The sequence below is a fragment of the Candoia aspera genome, chromosome 2, assembly GCF_035149785.1.
Source record: "Candoia aspera isolate rCanAsp1 chromosome 2, rCanAsp1.hap2, whole genome shotgun sequence".
NCBI classification, from domain to species: Eukaryota; Metazoa; Chordata; class Lepidosauria; order Squamata; family Boidae; genus Candoia; species Candoia aspera.
This window is the reverse complement of record NC_086154.1, coordinates 18,010,715-18,027,444: the sequence shown is the minus strand read 5'-3', so window position 1 is coordinate 18,027,444 and position 16,730 is coordinate 18,010,715. Positions and strand designations below refer to the sequence as shown.

At 43.2% G+C, this 16,730-nt stretch overlaps 1 protein-coding gene across 1 annotated transcript; it reads right to left on the bottom strand.

Annotated features, from left to right (window-relative positions):
* Positions 1–4,119: 4,119 nt before the first annotated feature.
* LOC134492218 (1-acyl-sn-glycerol-3-phosphate acyltransferase alpha-like) lies at positions 4,120–16,239 on the bottom strand. Its single transcript, XM_063296404.1, has 6 exons — positions 16,029–16,239; positions 12,779–12,912; positions 10,463–10,638; positions 7,772–7,867; positions 6,143–6,215; positions 4,120–5,307 (listed from the first exon to the last, which is right to left on the bottom strand). The coding sequence occupies exons 1-6, from the start codon at positions 16,211–16,213 to the stop codon at positions 5,126–5,128; spliced, it is 846 nt and encodes a 281-aa protein (XP_063152474.1). The 5' UTR covers positions 16,214–16,239; the 3' UTR covers positions 4,120–5,125.
* Positions 16,240–16,730: the final 491 nt, after the last annotated feature.

Here is a 16,730-nt window from a genome sequence, read left to right as displayed (position 1 = left end):
AGTATACTGTAGACATGCATATTCTGGAAGGATGACATGAATGTCATTTTTTTTTCTGTTTGATCACTGAGCAAGCAAATTAGGAGAGCAAATTAGAGTTGGGCAGAGGGAGATTCCAATAAACTCCAAGCAGTTTGGAGAGCAAAAGAAGCTTCCCAGCGATTTGCACGGTGTAATGTTTGTTCTCTTGCTTGAAAAGAACCCAAGCTCTACCTGCTAGAAGTGAAAGTTTGTGTCCTTACTGGAGAAAGTAAAAGACTTAGGGAGTGAGTTTCTATACTGCAATATGCCAGGGAAGGTGAGAAATTTCTTCAGCAGAACAAGTGGCACTCCTAAGGGGCGGCAAAAGAGTGAGTGGCAGAAAACATGAAATGGAAAACAAGTGAAGCACATGACCCACAGGAGTAAGAAGATCAGGAGGTGTTTAGGTCCAGAGTTGATATCAAGCTCTTGATCTAGAACAGTGTTTCTCAACCTTGGCAACTCTAAGATGTGTGGACTTCAACTCCCAGAATTGCTGGCTGAGGAATTCTGGGAGTTGAAATCCACACATCTTAGAGTTGCCAAGGTCAAGAACTACTGCTGAAGAAGATAATCCTCAGCCCCCTGAGCAAACTTCAGCAATCCCAGCCTCCCAGAAATGGGTGGAAGACACCTGGGCCTCCATGGGTCAAAAAACAAAAAAGAACAATTTTTAGGAAAAAGAGATATGTGGTAACAACAGGTGATTCCCTGCTAAGAGGAACCAAGGCTGCAGTATGCAGACATGGTATGAAGTTCTGGGAAGTTTGGTGTGTTATCTTCCAGGTGTCCACATCCAGGATGTGACAGATAGGGTGCCGAGACTCTTCAAACTCATCAAGAAGTATTTCTTCCAAACCATTCATGAGGGGATGAATGACACGGCCAGAAGAGATCTGAATGGATTTCCAGAGACTAGGAGGCCCTGGGCAGGAGGGTGAAGGAGCAGGAAGTGCAAATTTATTTTTTGTCAGTCCTTCTAGTTCTCACAGTATAAGAAGAGAGAATAGGATTTGATGAGAGGGCCAATGAAAAGAGTTTGAGTTCTTTGATCATGGACTGTATTACCTAGGTCTCATGGGGACCAGAAAGGCCATCTTCAGCAGGCACCTCTCAGTAAGAGCGCATTAAACTGGAGCAAAAACAGGAGTGTGACAAAAACTCAGAACTGAATATTCCCCATTAAGGACTGGGGCCAACAACTCAGGAGACAAAGGGAAAAACCCAAGCATGGAAGGTGGATTTAGAGATTAGCAGAAACCAACAACAGGAAAGCTAGTAGGTAGTACCTCTAACAGTCTCAGATGTTCCAGCACCATTGGCCAAAATTTGGGAAACAAACAGGGAATTTCAAATCACAGGACGACAAATACGGTGTTGTTGGCTGAAACTTAGAACGGCACACATGATTGAAATCCAGCCCTAGAAGGTTACCCATTATTCAAAAGGAACAGACTAAATGGAAAGGAAGGGTGTTGTATTGTACATAAAGGAAGTCTACACTTGCACTGAAATTCACAACGCTGAGCATGGAATTCTGTTGAGATTGTTTGGGTAAGAATAAAAGGAAAGAGAAACAAAAGTATCATTTGAGTTTATTATAAATTGCCTGGACAAGCAGAAGATATGAAGACTTGGGTGTCCACAGGAATGGGTGTCAATCTCTGCAAGTTGGTGGGTGCAATGTTGCATTTGAAGTTCTAACACTTTTATCTGTGTGATGTTGCTACACATACAAAAGGGACAAGGGTTTGATCAGTGTCATACCCAGCATCTTGCAGAATTTGACCTCCCTCCCCCCATGGATGTTATTGGATGAGACCTTTCTGTGCCAGACCAAACTTTAAAGAAGCATGCAAAAATAACAATGGGACATGTCCACTACACTGACATCTTCTGGAAATCTAAAGTTAAAGGTAAGAAAATTCCTGTCCTTGTTGACAATTTCACTTTTCAGAAGGTACAAGAAGGAAGAAGGAATTCTGCTATCCTAAAAGTTTACCAACAGGGATGAACTGGTTGAAAAAGTGAAGGTGTCTGGAACCTTGGGAGCAAGTGATTGTGTTATCCTTGAGTTCATGATGTCAAGCTGACTCCCTGTATACTTAATTGAAGAAGAGTAGATTCTGGTGTACTCAGAGAGATGGTTGGTTGGATCCAGTAGCTTAAAATCCTGAAGGAGAAAAGTGTCCAGGAAGGATGGAAACTTCTGCAAAATGAGATCCTGAATCGAATCACAAACCAATGAACAAACAATTCTTCCATGGAAAAATGGAAGACATTCAAAAAGACCAGTGTGAATACACACAGAGCTTTTTAAAATGCTGGAAAAAAAGGGGACATAGAGGTAGTCCTTGCTCAACTACCATTCCTTTAATGACAGTCCGAAGTTATGACAGCCTCGGAAAAGGTGCTTTATGACCTGTACTCACACTTACGACTGTCGTAAACTGTCACACCACCACCCTGTCACATGATTGCAATTCAGGCACTTGGCAGCTGGCTTGCATTTACGACCAGTTGCGGCATCCTGTGGTCATGTGACCATGATTTGCTACCTCTTTTGCCAGTTTCTGGCAAAAAACATCCCTTGGGGAAGCTGGGTTCATTTAACGACTGTCGTAAAAATGGTCATAAAATCAGGTCCGGTCATATGGTGACCCACTTAATGACCATACTATTTAACCAATTTTCTGGTCCCTATTGTGGTAGTTAAATAACTACCTGTATATAGGAAATGAAAAAAGAGGCATATAAACCAAAGAAAGCAACCACCAAAACTGTAGGGATTGTCAGGCTAAAGTACGGAACAGGCTGAGGCTTATGAGAAATGTCAACAACAAAGGGTTTTTTTTTCCTTTGGTATATCAAAAGGAACAACAAGATGGAGGAGACCTACCTTGGTAGTAGCACATGGGACAGGAATCTGGGTGTTCTAAATACAGTAGATCATGGGTTGAACAGGAGCCAACACTGATCCAGATGCTTAAAAGGTAAATATTATTTGGAGATGAATTAAGAGGAACATAGAATCCAGATGATGGGTAGTAATTGTCCCACTTTACTCAGCCAGGTCCCACTTGGAATACAGTGTTCAGTTCTGGGCACCGCAGTTTAAAAGTTATAGTTTTAGAACTAATGCAGAGAAGTAGTTAAGGGCAGCCTTCACCAACCTCGTGCCTTCTGGGAATGTCAGGTTGACATAGCTTCACTCTGCCAATTCTGAAAGCCTCAATCCCAAGCACTGTCTGAATGACAAATTAGGGCTCTGGAGATCTGAGTTCACAGCCTTACTTAGCCTGGAAGCTATTGGATGACCTTGGACTGTCCTCCATGTTGTAATTTAGCTTACCTACCTTTCAGGGCTGTTGTGAAAATAAAATGAAGAGGACCTGGAAGCAATGCTTCTTTTATGCTCACCCCTTTGACCCTTTAGAATATGCTCCCCCCAGCAAAGATCTGGGTAGCCCCCACTTTGGTACCCTTTCAGAGAACAGTGAAAACAGCCTTTTCGGACGAGCCTTTGGATACCATTAGCTGCCCTTTGTTTCCTATCAGACCAGCATGTCATGTTCACCGTTTCCATGTGCACTGTACATCGTAACGTTTCCCATGCCATGGCGCTGACGCGCGTTTCTGTTGGGAGGGAGCTGCTGTGAGACCTTGTGCCAAGCTCTGTATCTGTGCTCATTTCAATGGAATGTGTTTGGGTTATGTGCTCTGTTCAAGGCCTTTTCCCGCAGACCATCAGAAACGGTTAGGAGCACCTGGGATTGTGAGCCTGGGAAGATTCTACGGGGGAGGGATCTCGTTTGCACTGAGGGTTTTTAGTTTGCATTTGGCACGCTTTTTCCATTCTCAGCTTTCTTTCTGATCCTGCATACTATTCTCTAATAAATCAGATCTCTTTGTGATCCTGCTCATGAGTCTGATGGTGTTCTAGAATAGGCAATCATTACACAGCAGAGGGCTATTTTAAATTTTACAGATTTTTTTTCAGCTTCTATAGTTTTCATGAATTGATTTTTAAATGTATAATTGTGGCGGCATGGAGACACTCAAATAAATAATATTCCATAACCTGTAACATTTATTTTAGACTTCCTGGGCAAACAAGTGTAAGTAGTATTGCAGGATCTGGTCCTGTACTGGGAAAGCCCCACTGGGAGGGAAAAATGCCACAATAAGCCAGGGTTAATTGTCGAAGTTCCAAGCCCCTCACGTTTTCCCTCCTGCCAACATATACAGCACAGTATGGTATAATGCATCTGAAAAATCAGATGCTTTTCCCTGTAGCCCCACCACCTCTAGCTGCATTCACACAACTCACTAACCCGGGTTAACAAAAGACAGTGGCTATGCTGACAAAACAAGCCATTCCCTGAAGCGGTCAACCCCATGACGGTTTAATGCAATGGCCCGGTTTATGCAACACGCTAAGACAATGGCTGGGATTCCCACAACCAGCTGCACGGCCAAAGCAAGGGAGGGGAGCTCCTCCCGGGAGGCATCCGATGAAATGGTCCTCCTGAGCCATATTTACCTGCGTGCAAAAAAGCTGAGCTCCCTGCGGCCACGTTAAGGCACAGGCCTCCGCTCCAGCCTTCAGGAGGATATGCGAAGCACGTGGGCGGCCTCGCAATCAGATTGCGAATTCCTCCTCCCAACAGGCTCTCGATCTGGCTCAGGCCAAGCCGTCCCTCTTGCATCAGAGGTGTTGGTTGCCACGGCAACGAGCGCTCGCCTCACAATGCTGCCGCCTTCCCCAGTTCCAGCTCGCATAGCAACTCGGCCAAGAAACCTGTTTGGGAACCGCAGCCGGCCTGACTGGGTTTGCACTGCCTGGGGGTCCCACTGATTTTTGCTCTCTATCCTTTGCACTGCATGGGAAAGGGAAGCAGGACTTGAGCCTAAACGAAGAGAACCACTTTTACGCCCCCCCCCCCGAGGATCTCTCGGCTTTCTCCCAAAGGAAGTTTGCACTCTGCTCACAACATGTCCGGGTCACCGGTTAAGATGCCCAGGGCAGCCACATAAATGGGTAGATCCACGTAAAGCCCAAGAAGAAGCACATGAAGGGAGGAAAAACTGGTTGCTGAGGTCCTTAGTAATTGGTGGCTTGTCTGGTGTCTTCCTTGGCCACACTTGCTTGTTTCCCAGGCTCTCCTGAGATCTCGTGGAAGTTGGACAGGATGGTCTCCCACACGCGGTCTGTTAAGTCTGGGATATCAACCGGGCTCAATCCCTCGGTCTTCACCGGCGGAAGAATCCGGACCGTGATGTCCCCTAGGAGGAGAAAAAACAAAGCCGCCTATTGTGGCATGACTAATAAGAGTCCAGGTTTTGTTTGTTTATTTATTTATCCAATTTATCCCTGCCCGTCTCCTCCCAGCAGGGGACTCTGCGCACTTTACAATAATCAGATGCAAGCAGTGTCAATCCTGACTCATCAAGATGACCACAGTTAAGCTTCCAGGGTCCCAGCTGGTTTGGGGAAGGCATAACCATCCCCGACTTGCACAGGGAGAGAGCACAAGTAGACTTGCGTACAAGCAACACTAAATAGGAGCTGTGGCATCCCATCGCTTGACCTCGAAGCTGTTGAGTCTAAACTCAGCAAGCACTAGTTTGCATGAACCAGAGGCCTTCTCTGCCATTGTCCTCCACTCACGCTAGATTCAGAAAGAGACTGGCTTTCAAGCAGCAGTGAGCAACCAGTGACCCCGCATGTGCCCCAGCCCACTGGGGGGCCCTTTAAGAGCTCCCATGATTATACTGCTCAAATGTGGCAACAGATTAACTGCAGCCCCACTTTTTTGCCTTTTAAAATCCTCTCATAAGGAAAAAAATAACTCGCCCTAAGAGCAGGCTGAATGTTTTGGCCCTGTCCTCTCCAGTGGGGTTAAATCACGTGGTGTTCCCAGTCCAAAATTGTTATCTGCCCCTAGGAGTCTGCAGCGCAGCGTAAGGAAGGGCTGAAATCCTCCAGTCCCTGCCACTTGCAATGGAGGCACCCTCGGGATGAAACGGGGCCTCCATTTGAGACCTGAGATGTTGCTACCTCTCAGGGAAGAAGCCCCAGACAAGCATTGACTTAGCCATTCCCAGCGCAAGAGAATACCAGATGTGAATTTGTTAGTCTTCATGTTGAAAAATGGTTCATAAGAGGACATCACCACAGGAATGACCGGTGCCTGCAGGGAAAGAAGACAATCACTGCCCAGAAGGGGGGCGTTGTGACCCTTGCATTGTGAAAGTGAAATCAAGAAGCCAACCTCTCTACCAGCAGGGTGTCAGCTGGGTAACCGGTACAGATGGTGGCCATTTTGCACATAAAAAACTAGAGGAACTTCAATTATACCATCACAGCCCCCATCTTAACTTGTTTGACCATCCCCTGTGGACACGCTGTCTCCTTAGCAATTGCTTCTAGGTATTTTTTTACAAAAACTGCCGAAAGGAAAACTGAAGACAAATAGCATAGGTGGCCACATCCATGTAGCAATAGGCTATTGCTGCAACCTCTGATCAGCTTAAAATCAGATTTGAGGAGTGGGGAAGGCCTCGCTGAATGGAAAACCCCAGGATCTTTTCACACAAACTGACACTTGCTGCTGTTTGGTTCTGTTTGTAAGGGGTGTGCAAAAACAGCCTTGGTGGGAAAATTCATTGGCTCCCAAGGATTCCTCTGTCTTTGCTTCCTGGCAAATGAGGGGTTAATTTAAAGATCAGCAGTAGAGTTTAAGATGCAACAAATTTTCTGCACTGGAGTTTTAATTAGGGGGAGGCAATTAATAGGGGGGAAGAAAACCCCAAAGCCTAATCAACAACCTGAAGCAAACATACATAAAGGGAAAAAGGAGGCAACCCTATTTGGGTGGTACTTACTCAAGTGGAGGTAGATAATAAGCATTACAAAATGTTGCAACGTGGAGTGCCTCCCAACTAGATATGTCCTTTTCCAAACTACTCTATTCCAGTGTTCCTTAAACCTTATTTCTCTCAGGAGCCCTTCCAACTTTTAAAAATTAAGGGGGACCCCAAAAGCGCTTCTGTTTGTATGGGTTCCATTTATCAATATTTACTGTATTAAAAATTAAAACTGATGCAGCCTTCTCATGATTGTTTGATCGGATTTTAATATTGTATCTTTAAATTATTAAAGACTGGCAAATACAGTAAGCTTGATTTTGCAGACCGCTAAGAGGGTCTTGGGGTGCCCCCAGGGGTCCTAGAACCACACTTTAAGAAACACTGCTCTGTTCCACTGTCCCCCATCCCTGCTCATTGCTTTGGTGTGGTTTTATTATTCTGTCTTCAGTTGCTTTTGCAGTGTGTTCTCTCCTGCCTCCATAAAATTCACCCCACTTAAATAAAGTTTATACCCATGCATACATATTAAGCTGAAAGGACATAATTCAGTCTAGCTTTGGGTTGGCATTTTGTGGGAGGAAGATAAAACAGCTACCCCCAACTGTGAATTCATAGTATTTAATAAGGAAATATTCTTTTAATATAAGATACGAAGGTTTTTGATTGTTACATTGCTGCTTTGGGTGGTAGCTCAGTTGCCAAAAACCATTATTACTATATTCCAATAATGATTATGATTATGCATTTCTTAGCTTGGCACCTTGATGGTTCTGGTTTCTACAGCAGAATGACTCACAGTAATAGCACTGCTCTAGTATCTGCGTTCCTATCAGAGCTAAATGAAGAAATAAGAAGTATGGAGATGGCATGTTCTTACCTGGGCCTTCACTGCCAAATGGAAGGCCTCTCTTTGCAAGGGCTCCATGGTAGATTCACCAGTTCTGTGGCCTTCAGAGAATACCCATATTCGCAGCTAAATCAGACAGGAAAGAACATGTTTAATAATGAATTCATTAGGCCTTTTTTCTTCAGCTGATTAATAAATATTGATGGGAGCATCTTTGATTTCTGTAACACACTATTTCTCTCAGTTCCACCAGTTCTGATAGTACATTTCTAAAAGCTAAGCTCTGTTTTCCTGGTCACTGCCCATGTGGTCATATTCAAATAGAAACAGGAAATATTGATCAAACAATACTGGGCTGAAACATGTTTTCTAGGACAGGCAGTAATTAAGTCTACTCTGTGTTTGCATGTTCTATTTTAGAGAAACAAGATGAAAGTGTGGCTTCCCATCTTGATCTAGAAGCTAACCCTCTTTATTTAATAAAAATTATTTCTTGCTAGATTCACACCATTTCCTTTAATAAATAAATTGCTATTAGTTCACTTTCCTAGATACAGCCCTTCCAAGACGTGAAGAGATCAGTGGGAATGCACTTTTTACCTCCAACATTACATTCTCAGCTGGCCCCACCACCATCACACATAAACTCTGCATATTTGAAATGTGCGTAAGAACCCACAAATGTACTATATAATTAATCCACAGGGACAGGGCTGAGCCAGAACCAAGGAAAAGCCAGCAATTACCACCAAGAAACACACAGGTATTGAATAAGCAATGGGATTAATATTCATGCTTCTCAGTTACTCTATTTGCCTTGTCCCGTTCTTATCTTCCATCAAAAGTTATTCTATTATGTACCGACAGAAGAGTGAATGTTCCCTCTTAGCTGTATTTAGGATTTTTGTTTTACTGCATTGTCGTGCCTGTAAGTAAACTTTCCATAAAATTGAATGTTCATTAGCCACAAGAACCTGGTTTTACCAGTAATTGTGATTGCTAATTACAGGGCACAGCTGAACACAATATCCAAATAGCTCCTTACACAATGTTTCTTAATCTCAGCAACTTTAAGATGTGTGGACTTCAACTCGAGAATTCCCAGCCAGGAGCTGAAGTCCACACATCTTAAAATTGCTGAGATTGAGAAGCTCTATCCTAACACCTTTGTTAGTTTCATTTAAGAGTACAGCTGACAAAAAATCCAGATGACCTCTAAATGGTAGCAGTGGAATGCAGAAAACTAATTCTTTGCTGTCATCTAGTAGTCCTCTGGATTTTCTCTGAACAGATGAGATACCCATCATGGAATGTAATGTTAGGGTCTCAGATCTCTTCTGCCCTCCACATTTGGAATAAGCATGAAAAGTAACAACAAATAAGGCTGCCTTTCTCACCTGATGTCCTCCGAATCTGTTGCACCACCACACTTCAGTAAAGAATTACACAATATGTTCCCTTTCACACTGCCACCATTTCATTTCCTAAATCTTCAGAAACAGTTTTAAGCTGACTTATAGTTGTCTTTGTTACCCCCAACCGTGAAACTCAGAGAAAGCAGAACGTGCAAAAACTAGGATCCAACCGCTACCCTGCCCCCAATCAATTTTCATAATCATGCTAAATAGTGCTTTGTAAAAAAAAAAAAATCAAAGCCTTTGCAATGAGAGCAGGCTGCAGTGCCATCATAGTGTCATCCCTTTGCTCAATCTTCAAAAAGATAAATGATATGCTAATGTGAAACAATGGTTGCCTCATCCCTATAGAGAGGGAAGAAAGCCTAGGAGTCAAGAGTTCCCAGATTTAAAAATGGCCTGCCCCAAAGCAGAAGTGGAGTAGAAATGGAAAGAAATGACCCTGTGGAATCACAAGGGGTCTTCAACCAGTCCAGAAATGATGCAAAAGCTATACATAGAGATACCCAATATGTAGTGCACCCTATCTGGTGGGCATCTTCTTGGGGGAGAGGTATCGTTGGACTGTTAGAAGAACCAATACTTTTCCCAGGAAAGCCCTGGGCAATGTTTTCTAATTGTGCTTCAATTCTTAATGTCTGTGGATTATGGCAACGATATATTTTAGAAGCTGGGGTACTAGGACGTTGTATGTTTTGTGCCTTCATGTCAATCTTGCTTCCTAGCAGCTACATGGACAGTTTTCTTTGCAACATTTTGAGAAGTGGTTTGCTTTTACCTTCTTCCTAGGGCTGAGAGAGAGAAAGAGAGACTGGCCCCAAGTCACCCAGCTTGCTTTGTGCCTAAATCAGGATTAGAACTCATGGTCTCCCAACTTTTGGCAGGGTGTCTTTAAACTCTACACCCACGTTTCTTAAAGTGCGGTCCGAGGGCCCCAGGGGGTCCCCCAAAACCCTCTCAGGGGCCCACAAAATAAACATTACAAAAATTACAATACTAAAATCCCATCAAACAATTGTGAGAGGCGGATGCGTCAACTTTAGTTTTTAATACAATAAGTATCAATAAATATAACCCATACAAACAAAAGCTCTTTGGGGTCCTCCATAATTTTTAAAAGTAGGAAGGGATCCTGAGAGAAAAAAAAAGTTTAAGAAACACTGCAATACACCAAACTGGCTGTAGCTAGCTCAGTTACTATTGAATTAATTACTCATCTGTGTAAAAATCAGGCCAAGATTGTATATTAATGCAGGAATACAGAAAACCCAATGGAGCAGCTGTAGCGCTGCCCTCCCCTACTCACATGGTCCCGGAGCATGGTGTCTCCTGCTGCTGACATTATCTCAACAGCTTCTGCTTCCTTTTTATGATCAATGAAAATGACACCACACAGCCACAAGACAACACCAACAGTCAACATGTACAGGACCTCTTTCTTGACGAAGAGGGTACATCGTTCGGGCAAGATTTGAAAAATCCCTGGGGTTTTTCAGAAGAAGAGGGTCAGAAGAAGAAGGTCAAATCCAAGGTTAACTGTAGCTTCTTTCCACCCTCCAGTCCCCCACTGTGGGATGTAACCATGGCAGGATTAGCACCAGTTGGAGTGAACAGACCTAGATTCACATCCCTGTTGAATTCAACAATTTCAGAGGATTGATACAAAGCTATAAGAACATCTCTGAGCAACCTTTCCCAAGCTGTGCCTGCTAGAAGTGTTGGGCTATAAATGACTGTGCTGGTTGAAGATGAAAGTTGTTAGCCAAAAAAGGAGGGGAAAATTATTTTTTTTAAAAATAAATTTTAATTTGTGGGCCAACGTATTTTGGACTAAACAGTATACGCTTCAGTTTGTATTAAGAGATACAGTACAGTGGCCCTGAAGAAAGACTAACACTATTTTGCTTCCTCTTAAAAAGGTTTTTTTTTTTGGGCTCTTCCATATCAGTGAGGATTGAAGGTTGTAAGCAATGGATGTGGAAGATGCTAGGATGAGGAAGGATGACTTTAGGTTCCTCCAAAAAAAAGTGGAATTTCCTCCATGTGAAGCTGTGAGCTTCTGAAAGGAGAGCTATTAGAACAAGGACAGCCTTGCTTCTCTCAGCACCATGTGGACTATTCTGTGGTTTGGAAGCCCTACGTGGCTTATGACCTGACCATCTAAGGGATCAGTTTTCCCATTAGGAGGCTGTCTGGTGGTTAAGAACTGTAGCAGAGCAGAAGCCTTTATAACCGTGTTTCTCAACCTTGGCAACTTCAAGATGTGTGGACTTCAACTCTCAGAATTCCCCAGCCAGCCATGCTGGCTGGCAATTCTGGGAGTTGTAGTCCACACATCTTGAAGTTGCTAAGGTTGAGAAACACTGCCTTAGGAGGTTCCCTCCTTCCCCTGACAAAGCCCATCTTTCTCCACAGAAGAGGTCCTTCAGCTTTGTTGCTTCCAGCTATGGAAAACACACTCTTGGATGCTGCATTTGGCCCCAACCTTGTGTCTCACAGTTCTACATCAATTGTTAGCCTCTCCAGGTGCTTGTGCTTCCTGATCTGGAAAAGGATCAGGAGAAGATAACCTCCTGCTGTTTTTTTCTACCTTCAACTGAAGCATGAAAAACTCAGAGGCTGCAGTTCACTGTAGAGAACAGGGCACAAGGAAAGATAGGCAAAATACTCATACCCATCATGAAATATTAACTCTCCTTTGGAAGAATTTTTGAAGCCATTTTATGTTCTATCAGGTTGACCAAAAACGATCAATTGCACAGGTGAGTAAAGCATATTTCAGCAAATTCAGTCATATGTTCTTTCCAAGTGCTTCATAATGTCTGACTGTAAACATGGCAAATGTCCATATCATTAACTTTTTTTAAAGTTGAATTTTATATATTCTAGTGTTTGGTCGCTCCTGCTCACCTAGCAGTTCGAAAACATGCAAATGTGAGTAGATCAATAGGTACCGCTTCGGCGGGAAGGTAACGGCGTTCCGAGTCGTCATGCTGGCCACATGACCCGGAAGTGTCTATGACAACGCCGGCTCTTCGGCTTAGAAACGGAGATGAGCACCGCCCCCTAGAGTCGGACACGACTGGACTTTACGTCGAGGGAAACCTTTACCTTTACTAGTGTTTGGTCGTAAGGACTGTTGTATGCAGAAATTTGTGCCTTTATTTTGATTGACTTAACATTCTGAAATTTTTAAATTAAAGGAAAAAAAGACAAACGTTTCAAATATTTAGTATGCATGGAGTGTATTCCCACATTGTCCAAGGGGAAATTCAACTAGACCCATCGCTACTGTCTACAATCCTGCTATTGCTACAATTTTGTGTGTCTGCTTTTAATTTAAGTTGTCTGCCAGCTTTCTACTCTGGCTAGCACTCAGTGTGCCTAACAAAATGTAAACAATAAAAACAAGATATGAAGAGTTAAAAACACAAAATAAAATGGATCAATAAAATTAAATGATGAAATGGATATTTTTTTGGTGGGATCACCTTTCTTTGTGGGACCACCTTTCTTCAAGTTAATCTTACATAGGTAGAGATGAAGATGAGTTATTCCTATTTCAAGACACCTTTTTCGGACCCTCCCAACTCAGTACACTCCAAAAGATCAGCAAACTCACCAAGCAAGTCCATAGAGCACTGAAGATTAGAGATGATGACATATGGTCCTTTCAGATTTAGGTTTGTAGCTCCCTGCACATTGATCTTAATGCCATAAAGGTGTTTCAAAGGTAGCATGATGAAACGCAGAACTCTGAAACAAAGAATGAAAACAGATGTACTGTAGAAACGTAAAGGAGTTGAGGAAAATAAGTTGAGGAAGTTGCTAGAGCTGGTTCAAATAAGAGCTGTGCAAAATTGCACTCTTCCATAAAACATGTGTGGTGATCTTCAGCCAGTGACAATTGTATCATGTTAGCATAGCATATAAGATACAGGTAGTCCTTGCTTAATTTGTTTAGTGATGGTTCAGACTTATGACAGTGCTGGAAAAAACAACTTATGACCAGTCCTCACATGACCATTGAAATGTCCCCATGATCACAATTTGGGTGCTTGGAAACCAGTTCGCATTTATGACCGCTGCAGCATCCTATGGTCACGTGATCACCATTTTTGACCTTCCCGGACGGCTTCTGGCAAGCCAAATTAATGGGGAACTATGTGATCAGCTTAACAACCACGTGGTTCACTTAATTACCTGTGGTGATTCGCTTAACAACTGCCACAAAAAAGGTCGTAAAATCGGGTCAGATTCTCTTAATTACTGCTTCGCTTAGCAGCCTAAATGCCGGTCCCAACAGTGGTTGTTAAGCGAGGACTACCTGTAATTAGGAGGATAAAACATGGTGGATATCTAGCCATCATATTCATATTTTGCCTTTTCTCAAGAACTCAAGTCACACATGCTGAAATCATTTTCATATCCTGTAAAGGAAGCTAAGCTGAGAGAGAAGTGAGATCATCCAGATGATTATTTTACACTGTACCACCAGAATGTCCTATTTACCCCATTATGTCATTATTGTCTGACACAGTTTTGGTGTCCTTTCCCTTTACATATTTATGCTACAGAAAATGTACTCAATTCCAGGCATCACTCCAACATACAGTATTTCTTTCTTCCTGGTGGACTTTTCTTCTGTGATGCTCATGTCCAAGGAATTCATTAACTCCAATGTTCAAATGTACTCCTCTCCCTTCTCACCCTTCAGAGCTTATCTGATCCATTGTCTAGCATCCCAAAAACTGTGTTGTGCTTAGGGTAGGAGCATTAATGGAGTGTGATAGGATGTGGTGAGTAGAGGGAGCAGACCACTAGCACGTTCTATTCTCGTCTGAGTTTTGTTTTTCCCTCAGCTGAAGAACCTGCACATGTTCAGATGCAAGGGGAAGGGCCTCGTGGATGGTGAACAAGGGCGATCACGGATTGGTCAGCCAGTCAGCACATATTCTAGCATTCCTCACAGGAGTACATGGAACAGAGTGGCATGGATCCTAGAGACATTCAGTACATTAGCAATGTTTTAATAATGATGAGTTTCTTGTTGGGAAAGGCCAGTGACTGACCCAGAATCCCCATTGGTGACTGGATTAAAGCTGTCCCTGGTCCCAGGCAAACACCATGCTGCATCAGTTGGGGCTTTGTTTTTTCCTGGAACTCTGAGGTCCACTAATTGGAGGAGCTGGGTGCAAACTAATATATGTGAGTGCAATGCATCCTATGATCCATATACCATTATGGATAGCGTATGAAGTTTGCTGGATACATCATTGAGTGCTGTCTCCTCTCCACAACTTGTTTCCTTGGTAAAGCTCAAGCCATCGGCCAAACGTTCTGGAATTACAAGGAGCAACCAGGGTCATGAAAGCGTGGCTGGAAACCATCATGCAAACACTGCAGGCTCTGAAAGCTATCATGAAGGTACAGAGGTCATCAATATGTTAATGACCCCATGTATTTAAAGTGGCAGTAGTCCCAGACTTCATTCTGGATCAAGTACTGTATGTAGGTGAGCTCAGGCACTTCTGGATAAAGGAATCTTTTTTCCTCTAAGTGTCCTACTAAATTACAGAAAGATTCAGTAATTTAGCTGCTGTAACCTTTTCATATTTTCCCTGGGGAAAAACACCTTTTGTAGAAGGAACAGCAGACAATAAGGAGGTATTCCAACTATCCAACTATAAGGAAGTATTCCTGCAAGAGTAAACAGTGGTTGGTGGGGCTGAAGAAACCAGTGGGCAGCACCTCACCTTTTCTCTCAAGACCCCCCTTTTTTGGGTCTTCCTCTTCCTCTTCCTACAGGTAGCTGCCACGAAGGAGACAGACTGCTCTTGGTGGGAGACTGAACTGCTTCCTGTCAGGGAGCTTCAGACGTTAAGCTGAGGGCCGCCATTTGCCCTAGAACTTTAGGGATGCATCTTGCTGATCCAGAAACATCCACAATCTCTACAATGGTTCTTCTGCTTATCCACCCGATTCAGATTTCTAGTCCTTGCAGATACTGTAGTACTCATGGAGGTGTTTTTCTCCTCGTTCTCTTAACGTGGAATAGTTGTGAAGGTATCGAGCTAGGACGCTCCTTCCTGGAAACTCACTGGATGACCTCACTCAATTTCAGTCACTCAATTTCAGCCTAACCCATTTAACAGGATTATTTCTTTGGAGATAAGATGAAGCGGGACCTACAAGTGCAGTCTGGAGCTTCTGGAGGACAGGTGGGCTGGAAACCTAACAAGTAAACTAAGCAAGTAAGCAAGTAAGCAAATAAATCTCTCCCCTTCTCCCTACAATTGTACTTTCCTGCTGCCATTCCTCCTGACCCTTCTTCTCTATTTGGCAATTTGGAAAAGGACTTCACTCTCTGCGTCGCTCTGTGGAACACCTGATAGTCACTGAAAGTACGTGTGTGTGTGCATGTGCATATGTAATGGCATACAGGTAGTCCTCACTTAACAACCATTCGCTTAGTGATGGTTCGGACTTAAGATGGTGCTGAAAAAAACAACTTACAACTGGTCCTCACATGTATGACTGTTGCAGCATTCTCGTGGTCACATGATCACAACTTGGACGCTTGGCAACCAGTTCACATTTATGATCATCACAGCATCCTGTGGTCACGTGATCGCCATTTTCGACCTTCCCAGCTGGCTTCTGGCGAACAAAATCAAGGGGGAACCACGTAATTTGCTTAATGACGACATGGTTTGCTTAATGCCTGCTGTGATTCATTTAACCACCACCACCACAAAAAAGGTCATAAAATCGGGTTCGATTTGCTTAATGACCACTTCGCTTAGCAACCAAAATTCCGGTCCCAGTTGTGGTCGTTAAGCAAGGACTGCCTGTAATAATATCTGACTTACCTCATATTTGCCACATTCCTTCCACGGAAAGCTAGGACAGGAAGTAGTACAAAGGACCACATGAGTAACCAGCCTTTTAAAAAGCAAATCCTGAAGTAGTATCTGAAGATGTTGCTGTAATGATAAAGGAGCAGCACCGCTAAGAAGAAGAGGAAGAAATTGATAAGGCTGAGCGACTGAGCCATGTTCTTTCCTGGGGCAGAGCACTACAGACACACAAAGATCACGCATAGCCTAGCAGAGCTTTGATGGTGTTTAGGGTGTAGTGTGGCTGGGCGTGGAATTCAGCATACATTAAAAATAAAAACTTGTTCAGGCAAGTGTATCACAGCAAGGGAGACGATTCATTGGTTTTAACAAACATGTGGGGCTAGGTGTGGGAGCCAGGAATGCGCAGAGGTGTACACTTGTAACATTACATTTTGTGATAGAGATAAATGAAACACCTCAGTTTACGTCGGCTGGTGAAGGCTATCGACCTCAAAAAGATCATGTATGTTTAACAGAAAATACCCCAAGTTGTCAACAGAGGAGAAAGAAAAATAATTATTCTGCTTTGCTCTTGAACTGTCCACAGCAGATGTACAATTAGCATTGTGGGGAAAATAGGAGGAAGGAATATTAGGTATGTTCACCTCAAGTTATTTATAAAAATAATAAAGGTGGGATATAGATAGATAGATAGATAGATAGATAGATAGA

Bases quoted from the DNA above. Each gene is read 5' to 3' on its own strand.
- LOC134492218 (XM_063296404.1), bottom strand. From the start codon at position 16,213: ATGGCTCAGTCGCTCAGCCTTATCAATTTCTTCCTCTTCTTCTTAGCG. The intron at 7,868-10,462 runs GTGAGTAGGGGA...TGTCTGATTTAG, and splicing joins ACACCATGCTCCGGGACCAT to CTGCGAATATGGGTATTCTC. The intron at 5,308-6,142 runs GTATTCTCTTGC...TTCTCCTCCTAG, and splicing joins GACTAACAAATTCACATCTG to GGGACATCACGGTCCGGATT.